This window comes from Furipterus horrens, unplaced genomic scaffold, assembly GCF_987537825.1.
Source record: "Furipterus horrens unplaced genomic scaffold, mFurHor1.1.pri manual_scaffold_13, whole genome shotgun sequence".
Taxonomy (NCBI): domain Eukaryota; kingdom Metazoa; phylum Chordata; class Mammalia; order Chiroptera; family Furipteridae; genus Furipterus; species Furipterus horrens.
Window position 1 is genome coordinate 59,748,213 of NW_028327183.1, and position 11,224 is coordinate 59,759,436.

Here is an 11,224-nt window from a genome sequence, read left to right on the forward strand (position 1 = left end):
CTTAAGTTATAAGAACTTAGACATTATATTATTTAATGACAAAGAAGGCAATAGTCAGGTACAAGCAGTTTCATTTTCCCAGCACTCAAAATATACTTTACAGTACTGACTCGACCATACTAGGAAAAATGACTGATACAAAAAGAATTTCCCACATTCATTGCAAATACATATATTTCTCTAGTGTGAACTCTCTGAGGACAGGTCCAGGACAACCAGAGATAAAGTCTTTCCATTTATACTGCACTCACAATGCGTTTGTCCAGTGTGAAGCCTCTAAGGATAACGAAGGCTACTGACAAAATGAAATTTTACACATTCCCTGAAGCCACAAAACTTTTCTCCTGTGTGTAGTCTCTCACAACAATGAAGGTTAATACTACAGGGAAAATATTTCCAACATTTGTGTTACTTTGCTTTGAAGACTTTGAAGGTAAAGAAAGCTTGACTGCTGCAGGTAAAGGATTACGCATATTCAAGCACTCATAAGACCTTTATCCAGTGTGAACACTTTGAAGACAATGAGAAGCAGAGTTCCAGGTACAAGATTACCCTCATTAACTGCACTTAGAAGTCCTTTTTCCAGTGTGAACTCTGTGATGCCGGCAGAGATGAGAACTACTGGTAAAAGACTTCCCACATTCACCACACTTATAAGGCCTTTCGCCAGTGTGAACTCTATGATGAAGATGGAGGGCAGAGCTATTGGTAAAAGATTTTCCACATTCACTGCACTCGTATGGCCTTTCTCCAGTGTGAACTCTCTGATGACAACGAAGGGCAGGACTACTGATAAAAGATTTTCCACATTCACTGCACTCATGAGGCCTTTCCCCAGTGTGAACACGCTGATGAACACGGAGGGAAGAACTTAGGTTAAAAGATTTTCCACATTCGGTGCACTTGTAAGGCCTTTCTCCAGTGTGAAGTCTTTGATGTTCACTAAGGTTAGACCTACTAGTGAAAGATTTTCCACATTCAGTGCACTCATAAGGCCTCTCTCCAGTGTGAACTCTCTGATGAACCTGAAGGGATGAGCTACGGGTAAAAGATTTTCCACATTCAGTGCACTCATAAGGCCTTTCTCCAGTGTGAACTTTCTGATGAACACGGAGGGAAGAACTTAGGTTAAAAGATTTTCCACATTCGGTGCACTTGTAAGGCCTTTCTCCAGTGTGAAGTCTTTGATGTTCACTAAGGTTAGACCTATTAGTGAAAGATTTTCCACATTCAGTGCACTCATAAGGCCTCTCTCCAGTGTGAACTCTCTGATGAACCTGAAGGGATGAGCTACGGGTAAAAGATTTTCCACATTCAGTGCACTTATAAGGTCTTTCTCCAGTGTGAACTTTCTGATGATCCAAGAGGTGTGAGCTCCGGGTATAAGACTTTCCACATTCAGTGCACTTGTAAGGTCTTTCTCCAGTGTGAACTCTGTGATGTACCTGAAGCGAAGATCTATTGGTAAAAGATTTCCCACATTCACAACATACAAAGCACGTACTTCCAGTAAGGACTGTCTGGTCCTCAACAAGTGCATCGTCACATTCAATGGCTTTCGTGCGTTCTCTGGTGGTGTAATATTGTTTTCTACTTTGAAAAGTCATTCCAGGCTTAGAGATTTCCTTTGCTCTGTGCATCGTATGAGTAGCCAGTTCCTCATTATGTCCAGAGCTGTTGAGAAAGCATTTTCCAACATGAGTGGAGGTACAAGGCTTCCGTGACACATGGAAATTGTAAGTTTTTGCAAGGGAAATTCTGTCCACACTGCTTATGAAACAATTTTTTGTTTTGTCCTCCTCCTGGTGCTGATGACTCTGTGCACTGAGATAAAATGGTTCTGCACATGCCCCACACCTCAGCAGTGTCGGGCTCTGTTGTGTTCCCTGCTGCTCAACCAAGAGGAAAATGTCTCTCAAGATGGGCCCACAACGGTTACAGGGGTGGCTCTTCTGGACACACAGCACTGACTTGGGATTCTTAATGTGCGATTCCCTTCCAGAAATATCCTGTCCAATGGGTGTCTCCACATCCTCTGCTCCACAGCAGCAACCTGAACAGATACAAACACTAGTAAATACATAGTGACCTATAGGGAGGGGGTCTTCTCATCACAAATTTGCATGTGTAACATCTGACATGCACCTACATGGTCATTTCCCAGACTAATGAGATAGACTGTGAGAAAGGCCCTCGGTTCAGTAAATAATGGGCACCTCACTAAATGAAAGATATTAGGATGGAATGGGACACAAGGAAGAGAGGCGGGTCGTACAAGTTGTCCTCAGATAATAGCTGCCTAAAAAACCAGTCTTGCTTGTGACGTAAGACTGTGTAGAGGAATGGGAATGTGCCTCAAACCATCAATATCAACCGCAGCACAGCAGATGCTGTGCAGGTTTTGCATAGAAATTCTCGTGCACTTCAAGTCCAAACAGGTACTGATCAAAACTGGAGAGCACACCAAAGAGACTCCTCAGAGAAATGGTTGTGTCGTAGATGTTGAGAGGCAGAGATTATCCATGGCTAGAACTCAGAGCTCAAATGAAAACTACTGAGAGTAAAAACTGGCAATGTGCCAACACTGGTAAAGGACAAGTAGATAAAGGTATGGCCACTACCAATAATGATAAATACATTTAAAGAGAACTGGTTCCTCATTACTTGTAATAAAATTCTCCCCAATTTCCCTTCGCCAATGCCAGACACCCTCTGTGAACATCCTGTCAGGTCATACACACGGGACTTTACCACTTCCTTCCCAGTTCAGCAGTTATGTGCAATACAGATGATAGAACTCCAAAGAGAAAGCAGAAGACATGATAACCAGCACTGTCATAGAAGAACTGAGTACAAACCAATAAAATGGAAAAGATCTATGTTGTGATGACAGCCAGACAGCATTAATAAAAAATACAAGTATTCAACCCCCTTCAAGAATAATCACACAATTATCCATGATAAAGAGCATCTCTTAAGGAAAGCAGAAGAGGCTTAAGAGAACAGTTATCACAAAGTGCTACAAAGTGGTGTATAATACAAAGAACTACACAGAAGAAGAGAGGGAAAGTAGCTTTAGCAAACGTGTTGAGTTTTTAAATACAGAATACTTGTCCCAGAGAGTGCCGTGTGCTACCATTGACTCTAGTGGCCTGTTTTGTGCCACCAAAGACTTATTAGAAATGGAAAGAAAAAAAGAAACTTGCAGCTGAAATAAAGGCATATTAAATACAAACAGAAAAATGTCGGAAAGTGAAAAACTTTCTGGAAAGCCAGTAATGTCATCAAGTTCACATACTAAAATACTTCATTGGTGCAGTGTGCTTCAATTAACTCTAAAGTATAGGATACATAAAGTGTATTACTAATAACAGTAGTGAGAATTTGTGAAATGATGAACAATATATAAAGATGTGAACTGTGACATCAAAACGTATATAGGGGTGGTGTGGAAGAGGCAAGACTATAATTTTTCCATGCAACTGAACCTTTTTTTGGATACAATGAACTATTAAGAGTATGAGTAGTTTTGTAGAAGTCTAATAAAAACAAACCACAAGCACATTTCCTATATAAGGGACAAACAAAAGAGAATGGAATCAAATCACACAGAAAAGACAGCAAGATATGAAAACAAAGAAAGAAGTACAAAAGAGCAGAAAACTATGACAAGGTGGCAACAGTAGGTCCTTAAAGAAATTCTCCAATCAAAAGACAGAGAGTAGCTGTAGGGATAAAAAGCACAAGACATAAAAGCATTCAAGACTTTGCTTCAGGCCATTGTTATCAGTTTAGCACAAATAAATGCATGAAAACTCTCACGATGGGTGAAAGAGTGAAGGAATTAGAAAGTACAAATTGGAAGTTACAGAATACTCATGGGGATGTAAAGTACAGGCTAGTAATTATGTATGTCAGATGGATGTGAGATTTATTGAGATGTATAGTGTTTAATTATGAAACTAATATAACGTACTTCATCAGTATTTAAAATTAAAAAATTTTTTCAAAAAAATAAATAGTCCACACTGGTGTGGCTAAGTGGACTGAGTGCCACCCTACAAAACCAAAGGTTGCTGGTTCAATTCCCAGTCAGGGCACATCCCTGGGTTCCAGGACAGGTGCCATTTAGGGGTAGGCGAGAGGTTACCAATCTATTTATCTATCGTACCTTGATATTCTTCTCCCTCCCTTTCTCCATTAGTCCTTTCTAAAAGTGAATAAAATCTTTCAATTAATGAATTAATTAATTGAGGTCATGCAGGACTTACCCTGTTTTCAGAAATCAAAAACAAAATTATCCCCAGCTAGTGTGGCTCAATGGACTGAGCGCCAACATGTTAACCAAAGGGTTGCTGGTTTGATCCTCAATCAGGGAGCATGTCTGGGTTGTAGGCCAGGTCCCCAGTTGGGGCATACGAGAGGCAACCACACATTCATGTTTCTCTCCTCTTTCTCCCTTGCTTCTCCTCTTTAAACAATCAAACCAAAAATAAATAAATAAACCTCCCACAAGACACAATATATGCTGCTTCCAAGACACTCAGTAATCTTTATGGACATAAATATGCTGAAAATAAAGAGATGTTAAAAATATCCCATGCTAATAACACCAAAGACTTCAGGAAGATAACAATTTAATTACTATGCACACAACCACTGAGCACGTAAGTAACATTGAGCAAAAAACATAAGATCTGAAGGTAGAAAACACAATGCACTGTACTAGGGACATCAAATATTCCCCTTTCAGAATGGGTAGATCAGCCCGTTCTAAAGAAATCAGGAGTTATTCATGTTTGAGAAGACTACAGTATTCCCTACTTATTGCGGGTATTACGTTCTAGGCACCCCCGCGATAGGTGAAAATCTGCAGAGTAGGAGCCTTACATTTATTTTACTATTTATATATATTTTAAGGCTTTATAAACCCTTCCCTCACACTTATAAACCGTTCCCAGTCCCTTATTAACCTTTCCCACTCCCTCATTGACCTTTTCCACACTTTTATTAACGCTACTTATATTCTTAAACATATTCTATTCTTACACCTACGTAAATTTACCAACATATGTATACAGTATCGCAAATTCCGTGATATAGCGAAAAATCCACGATAAATAAATATATTTTCTAAAATCTCGACAATAAGTGAACTGCAATATAGAGAGGACCACTGAATTGAGAAAACAGAACTAATGAATATATGCATAATATTTGCTACAACACTGATCAAGTGGCTTATTAATTTGAGCACTGTCCCAAGCAAGACTACAGGTTTGATCCCCTTCTAAAGGTACAAACTAGAGGCAACCAACAGATGCTTCTCTCTCACATTGATGTTTCTCTTTCTCACTTTCTTCTTCTAATAATCAATAAAAATACTCTACAGTGAGAATAAAATATATATCTGTAGAAATGGTCAACAGGTATACAAAAAATGCTTTTTCTCATTAATCAATGAGAAATGCATTAGGCTTGTGGCAACACTACTGACCTCAGATCCTTCCCTGTGAGGCTTCAGTCCAGCAGGTGCTGGGGCTGCAGGGAGAGGAGGGGGCAGTGCAAGCAAACCAGCCCTGCCAAGGCCAGGACCTACCCAGAGAACTGGGGAAGCGGGCAGTGCCCACAGTCTACATGTGAGAACAGAGGGCACCCTTGGGAACACAAGGCAAAAAGGACCCCTGGACATAATCAAGGGTCAGCTTGTTCGTGGGAAGAGACTGTCCAGCAAAGCAGTGAGGACGAGGGAGATGTGTCTTACCCATGACCTTAGCAGTCCAGAGCCCGGTCACATAATAAGTCCCATAGTAACGCCCGGTGTTCTGAACAGGACAAGAAACACCATGCTAGCATAGGAGCAGGGAAGCCCTTTAAGTTCTATGTATCATTTTCATTGCGTGGGACAGAAAGCCTTTGAAACTGTGTAATCATGCCAGGACCTGGTTGGCAGGCAGGAGGGGCTCCACAGGGGCCAAAGAAGAAGTTTCATAAAACAACTTTCATTAACTGCCTGTCTGTGATAACTCTCTGTTTTACCAGGGGGTCCCTAGGGCTTAGAGAAAGAGCTCATGAATGCATCTGCTTTAACTGCCTCCTGAGAGGTATCGTTTTGCAACAAGAGGGCAAAATATGGACGGGAGCAAAATGAGAATTTCAGCTAATACCGCACCCCGCACCCCAAAACTCTACATACCTAAATTAAGGTAATCAAGTCCCAACCATGGAGAGAAAACTGACACAGTCTTTACCTGACAATCAATACGTAACTCCTCCACCCCATCCCTCTAAGAAAAGCATCTCAGGAAAAAGGACCTGATGCTTTTTGCCACCCTTGCTGTTGCCGCACTGAACCTATGTCTCTCATCCCCACCTCGGCAAGGTCCCATCTCTTACATGAGAACGTATCACTATAAACTCTCCTGCATGCTAGTAGATTGCTAATCTGTAATTCTTTGCTGTATCAGAAAAAATAACCCGTCTCTCCCAGAAAAAGCCTAAGACTGCTGTTCATTGCTCCCTGGGTACAAGTCTGGTCAGGACCCTTAGAACTTAGAATAGAAACAAAGCAATCCTGAGAAAATGGGAGCGCAGGAGTGCCCAAGAAGAGCGTGCTGGGAGAGAGGGTCTTACCCAGCGAAGATATAAGAGCGTAGTTCTCCAGCATCACATTCAGGTACAGCGATCTCTGAGCTTCACCAAGAAGGCACCATTCTGTCCTGGAGAAACACACGGCGACATCCTCAAAGGTCACAACAACCTGACAGAATTAACAAAAATAAATCTGGAAAAGTCCTTCTTAGGCACAGCATTCCCACAATGCCCCACACGCAACCCACTGCAGGGCCCACTATACAGAAAAAGCAGCAGCCCTTGGTGCCTGAGCTGCCTGCTGTCTCAGCACAGTTTGATTAATCACTCAGATCACCCTCAGTAAAAGCTGGTGGGGTAAGAGGAAGTGGGGCAGGTTAATGCCATCTAATCTCAGGGCGGAGGCTGCAGGGTCCCATTCTTCCTGCTAAGATATTTCACTGATTCTCCCACTCAAAGGGCAGCCAAATACGGTGTTATGTTGTTTCACCCTTAAGATCTGTAAACCAGGTTCCCAGGACCACCAGCTCACACTGCCTCTAGCTGTGCATAATTGGATGATGTTTACCTGCTTCACAGACTCAAAACCAAGTTGACACCTTCAGCTCTGCCATCTTTGCCTACAGGCACAAATGCTCTCCCCATTTTGTTTTACTCCATCCTCAAACCTTCAGCAGATTACTAGACTCATGTTGCAGGTTTCTACTCACTGCTTTTTGAAACTTTTAAAAGTGTGAACCAAACAAATCATCTGATATTCCTAGAGAGAATTAACCTACCACCATCTTCCCCAGCCCAGCTGATGGAGCCTCCAAGGCTTCAGCTGCTACAACCAAAAACGCTCGGGTGGTTTTGAACCCTTTATCTCTACCAACTGCACAAGCTAAATCTCTAGCCATATCTGGTGTGACTCAGTGGACTGTGTCAACCTGAGAACCAAAGGGTTTCTGGTTCTATTCCCGGTCAGGCACACAGTTCTGGGTAGTGGGCTGGGGTCCTCGTTAGGGAGTGTGCAGGAGGAAACCACACATTGATGTGTTTCTCCTTTTCGTTCCCCCTCCTTTCCCCTCTCTGTAAAAAAATTAATAAAGAAAATATATATTATTTTAAATCTGAAACTCTTTGTGTCCATCTTCAATAAAATGGTGGCGAATAAGAGTGAAGGTAATGGAAGAGGGTAAGAAGGAAAAAGACTAATGGAAAAAAATACACACACAAAAAAAGGTCCAACAATCCAACCTTTTCTTCTACCTCTGAGGCCCAACTCTGGTTCACCATCTCTCATAGGATGACAGAATTTACCTGGTCCTGGGCTCTATGCCTCCTGTTTTACTCCCATAATCTGTTTCCCACTAGCTGCAAAATGGAGCCTGTTAAGCCCAGGAGAGATCAACTCCTTTCTTTTAGCAAGTGCCTCATTATATGCTTGAACCAAATTCTCATTTGACCGTTTTACAAGTCTGATTTTTAACCCCTTCTTCCTTGTTTTTCACAAACACAAAAGATAACTGAGGTAACTATTCCCAATTCTGTGGAACCTCGAAGCATTTGGAAGCGCTTGAGTCTCTCCCTAGATAATCTTCCATAACTATTTCCACTGGTAGCCAGTGTGGATGAAAAAGAATAGGGGCCCCACCCTGGCTGGTGTGCCTCCGTGGATTGAGTTCCAGCCTGCTAACCTAGGGGTAGATGGTTCCATTCCCTGTCAGGGCACATGCCTGGGTTGCAGGCCAGGTCCCCAGTTGAGGGCATGTGAGAGGCATCCAATTGTTTCTCTCACACATCTACGTATTTCTCCCTTTCTTTCTCCCTCCTATCATAAATAAATAATCTTTTAAAAAATGCAGGTGGTGGGGTTGTTAGAGAGCAGGGTCCCCCAAATTCTCCATAGCCCATGGTTTGGGGATGGGAGATGGAACTCAGTGGAACACAGACATTTTCCAGAAATACTTAATTTTTCAATGCAAATTCCACAGAGAGAGGAGGGGCTTGGACCATAGAATAGTGACAAAAATGTTACGTGTCCTGTCCAAAATTCTACAAGTGACCGTGACTGGTCACCACATACTGTGTCACAGGCTGTGGTCAGGCATTTAAAAATAAGGCGACAGACATTAAGGGAGGGAGCCATGAGGGTTGAAAGAGAACCGAAGCACCTCACGAACAAGCCTTAAGGTCAGGTGGGAAAGAAGGGGCCACATGGTTCCGGATTAAGAGCTGAAAAACACAACACAGGCAAAACCTCTCTAATCAGGCACAACTTACTGGGAGCTGCCGGTAAAGCTGAACTGTGTCTGGGAAATACAAAACCCGAGACTCCTAGTTTCCTAGAGCAAAATTGTTTCTCTGACTTTTCTATTCTAAAACTAACTACTTTGGCAGGGAAGGCCAGAACTCTGTTTCTCGGTGTTTTAAAGAAAGTAAGACTTAAGGGCAACAATCCGTCATTAATCGAAATCTGTATACGCTTTAAAAAAACAACTCCTTTTCCTTTTCGCCAAACTCCAGTATTGAGAGTTATGCTTTTTGGTGGTGGGAAATCATGCCTCTCATAACTGAACAGCCTGTGGGCTCTGTTTCAGGGGCCACATGCTAACCCTGATCAGTTTGGGGAAGTCCATCATGATGGCCTCACAAACTGAGAGACCGAGAATACCCAGAGATATACGGTCAGAAATTAAAACTTCCCACTAAAAGCTATTCATGGACAGGATTCTTGTCCTAGGCCAGTAACTTCTGTGAGGAAGGTCAATTTTTACCTTAACTGAGTCCATCTATCTATTTTTGCACTTAAGTTAACATACTTTGGAATGTCAGGATAATTTTCTTTTTTCTTACCTCTCTGGGGACATCCTCTGCAAGAGAACAGAGACCAAACAACCCCGTATTGTTCTTATTATTGTCTTAAGTAATTAAATATTTAACTATCCTATATCCACCAATGTAAAAGGGCATTTTTAATTTTTATCTAATATCAGACTTTCCTTTTCTTTTCTCCTATCTCACTAACCTATCACCAATGGAGTACAAGTTCCCCCTTCTGTCTTCCCTTTTCATCTGAGAGACACAATAAAGGCTAAAACTGCCATTTTATGAAGCATTATCTCACTGCATTGAGATTGTTTCCTAGCAGTCATCATCAGTTTGGCTAAAATAAACAGTAAAAACAGTTTCTGCAGTTGGAATGTTTCTTTCGTTGACACCACATATGGGAGCACCTGGATATTACCTGTGACCTGCACTCAGGTCTGTGGTTTCCACAGGGTCCTCACATCCCAGAGCGGGGAAACCATCAAGGAAAGAGTCTTACGTCACCATAAGTTAGTGTCACCACCAGGGAGGGGCTGGGACACCCTGTCCTTCCTCGTCTAGTTCCATAATGGTTTTCCACTTCAGAACCTGCGGGAACACGCAGGCACCCACCTGCACCTCCAGCTCAGCGGGTCTCAGCTGTATCCCGGCCCCGCCCTGCGGTCTGGGGACCTCAGGTAAGAGTCTGTCCTCAGTGCGGCCTCTCACCAGCCCTCTGACCTGGAACGAGGGCCCCTCTCCCTGAGCCTCTCTCTCTCATCACCGGACCCCAGCAGGTTTCTGTCTCAGCAGGATGGAAAAGCCTTGGAAACCCAGACACAGCACGTGGCCCCTCTCGGTCACGACCTTCCCTGGCAACGCCTCCCCATGCTCCGCCTCAGACTGTTTAAGGCCGATGCAGGGCGGCCGCCAGGACTGCGCGTCCTTCAGGGTCAGCGGCACCTGCGCGTCCTTCCACGGTGGCCCCTCAGCCCGTCACCCACCTCACCCCATGACACCCTGTGTCACCCACGGCGCCTCACGACCCGGAAGCGGTGGCCTCGGTTGCAGGACGGGACGGGCACCGGGCACCCGGGTGCGGGGCTCGGTGGGGGAGGGGAGGGCCCGGGACGCGCACTCACCTCAGCCCGGCGCCTCAGTGCGGCCCCCGCCGCCGGACGCTGTGGGCGGACCGGGCCGGAAGCGACGGGCGAGGCGGGGGCGCAGGGCACCGCGGTCCCCATCCCGGAGCAGGGGCAGGTCACCTGAGCGGAGACACGGAGACTCACAATCGCGTTTATACCGCGGCGACAACGGGTATCTCCATTAAACCACTGACCGGTGAGACGATCCTGAGTTAAGGTAAAATGCCAGCCACTGGGCGACGGAAGTCCCGCCCACAAGCGCTCCGCCCTAACGGAAATGCCTTTTCTGAGCCTCCATTGGCTCAGCCCTGAACAGCCTTCTGGGTACCGTGGTTCCTACTGTCCGAACGCTACAAAGTGGTTTCCCACCTGATTGCATGAGGAAATACCGAGGTTCACCAGGGAAAGTCCTGAGAAATAAGACGTCCTGGTCCAAAAGAGAGCTTGAAAATGACAAAAGATGTCGTCTGTTCCTGGTGAAGGGTCTTTCGTGCCTGTAGATGAACGTGCATCATCTCTGCAACTCCATAGTCAGTCATAGTAAAAGGAGGTATTCCTGCATTACAGGGTCGAAAAAAAATTCATAAATGACCTAATTACACCATCACATATATGACAGAGGTAACACAAGAATGTAAGACAAACGTTTGATACAAAAAATTACAAAGAATATAAACCGAAATGGAAGATTATTGTTT

At 43.9% G+C, this 11,224-nt stretch overlaps 1 protein-coding gene across 2 annotated transcripts; it reads right to left on the reverse strand.

The window, feature by feature from the left end:
• Window positions 1–452: 452 nt before the first annotated feature.
• On the reverse strand, window positions 453–11,081 carry LOC149995708 (uncharacterized). Of its 2 annotated transcripts, none has more exons than XM_090259950.1 (3): window positions 10,524–11,081; window positions 6,634–6,760; window positions 453–2,053 (listed from the first exon to the last, which is right to left on the reverse strand). In XM_090259950.1, exons 1-3 carry the CDS (start codon window positions 10,623–10,625, stop codon window positions 558–560), a joined length of 1,725 nt encoding a protein of 574 aa, XP_090116076.1. In that variant the 5' UTR covers window positions 10,626–11,081; the 3' UTR covers window positions 453–557. The 2 variants fall into 2 exon arrangements, with proteins under 2 accessions (XP_090116076.1, XP_090116077.1); XM_090259951.1 differs by having other exon boundaries at window positions 6,634–6,719; window positions 10,524–10,587.
• Window positions 11,082–11,224: the final 143 nt, after the last annotated feature.

Coding starts and splice junctions, on each gene's coding strand:
- LOC149995708 (XM_090259950.1), bottom strand. CDS start 10,625: ATGGGGACCGCGGTGCCCTGCGCCCCCGCCTCGCCCGTCGCTTCCGGC. Junction 6,761..10,523: donor CACTGAGGCGCCGGGCTGAG/GTGAGTGCGCGT, acceptor TAATTCTGTCAG/GTTGTTGTGACCTTTGAGGA. Junction 2,054..6,633: donor CGCTCTTATATCTTCGCTGG/GTAAGACCCTCT, acceptor GTATCTGTTCAG/GTTGCTGCTGTGGAGCAGAG.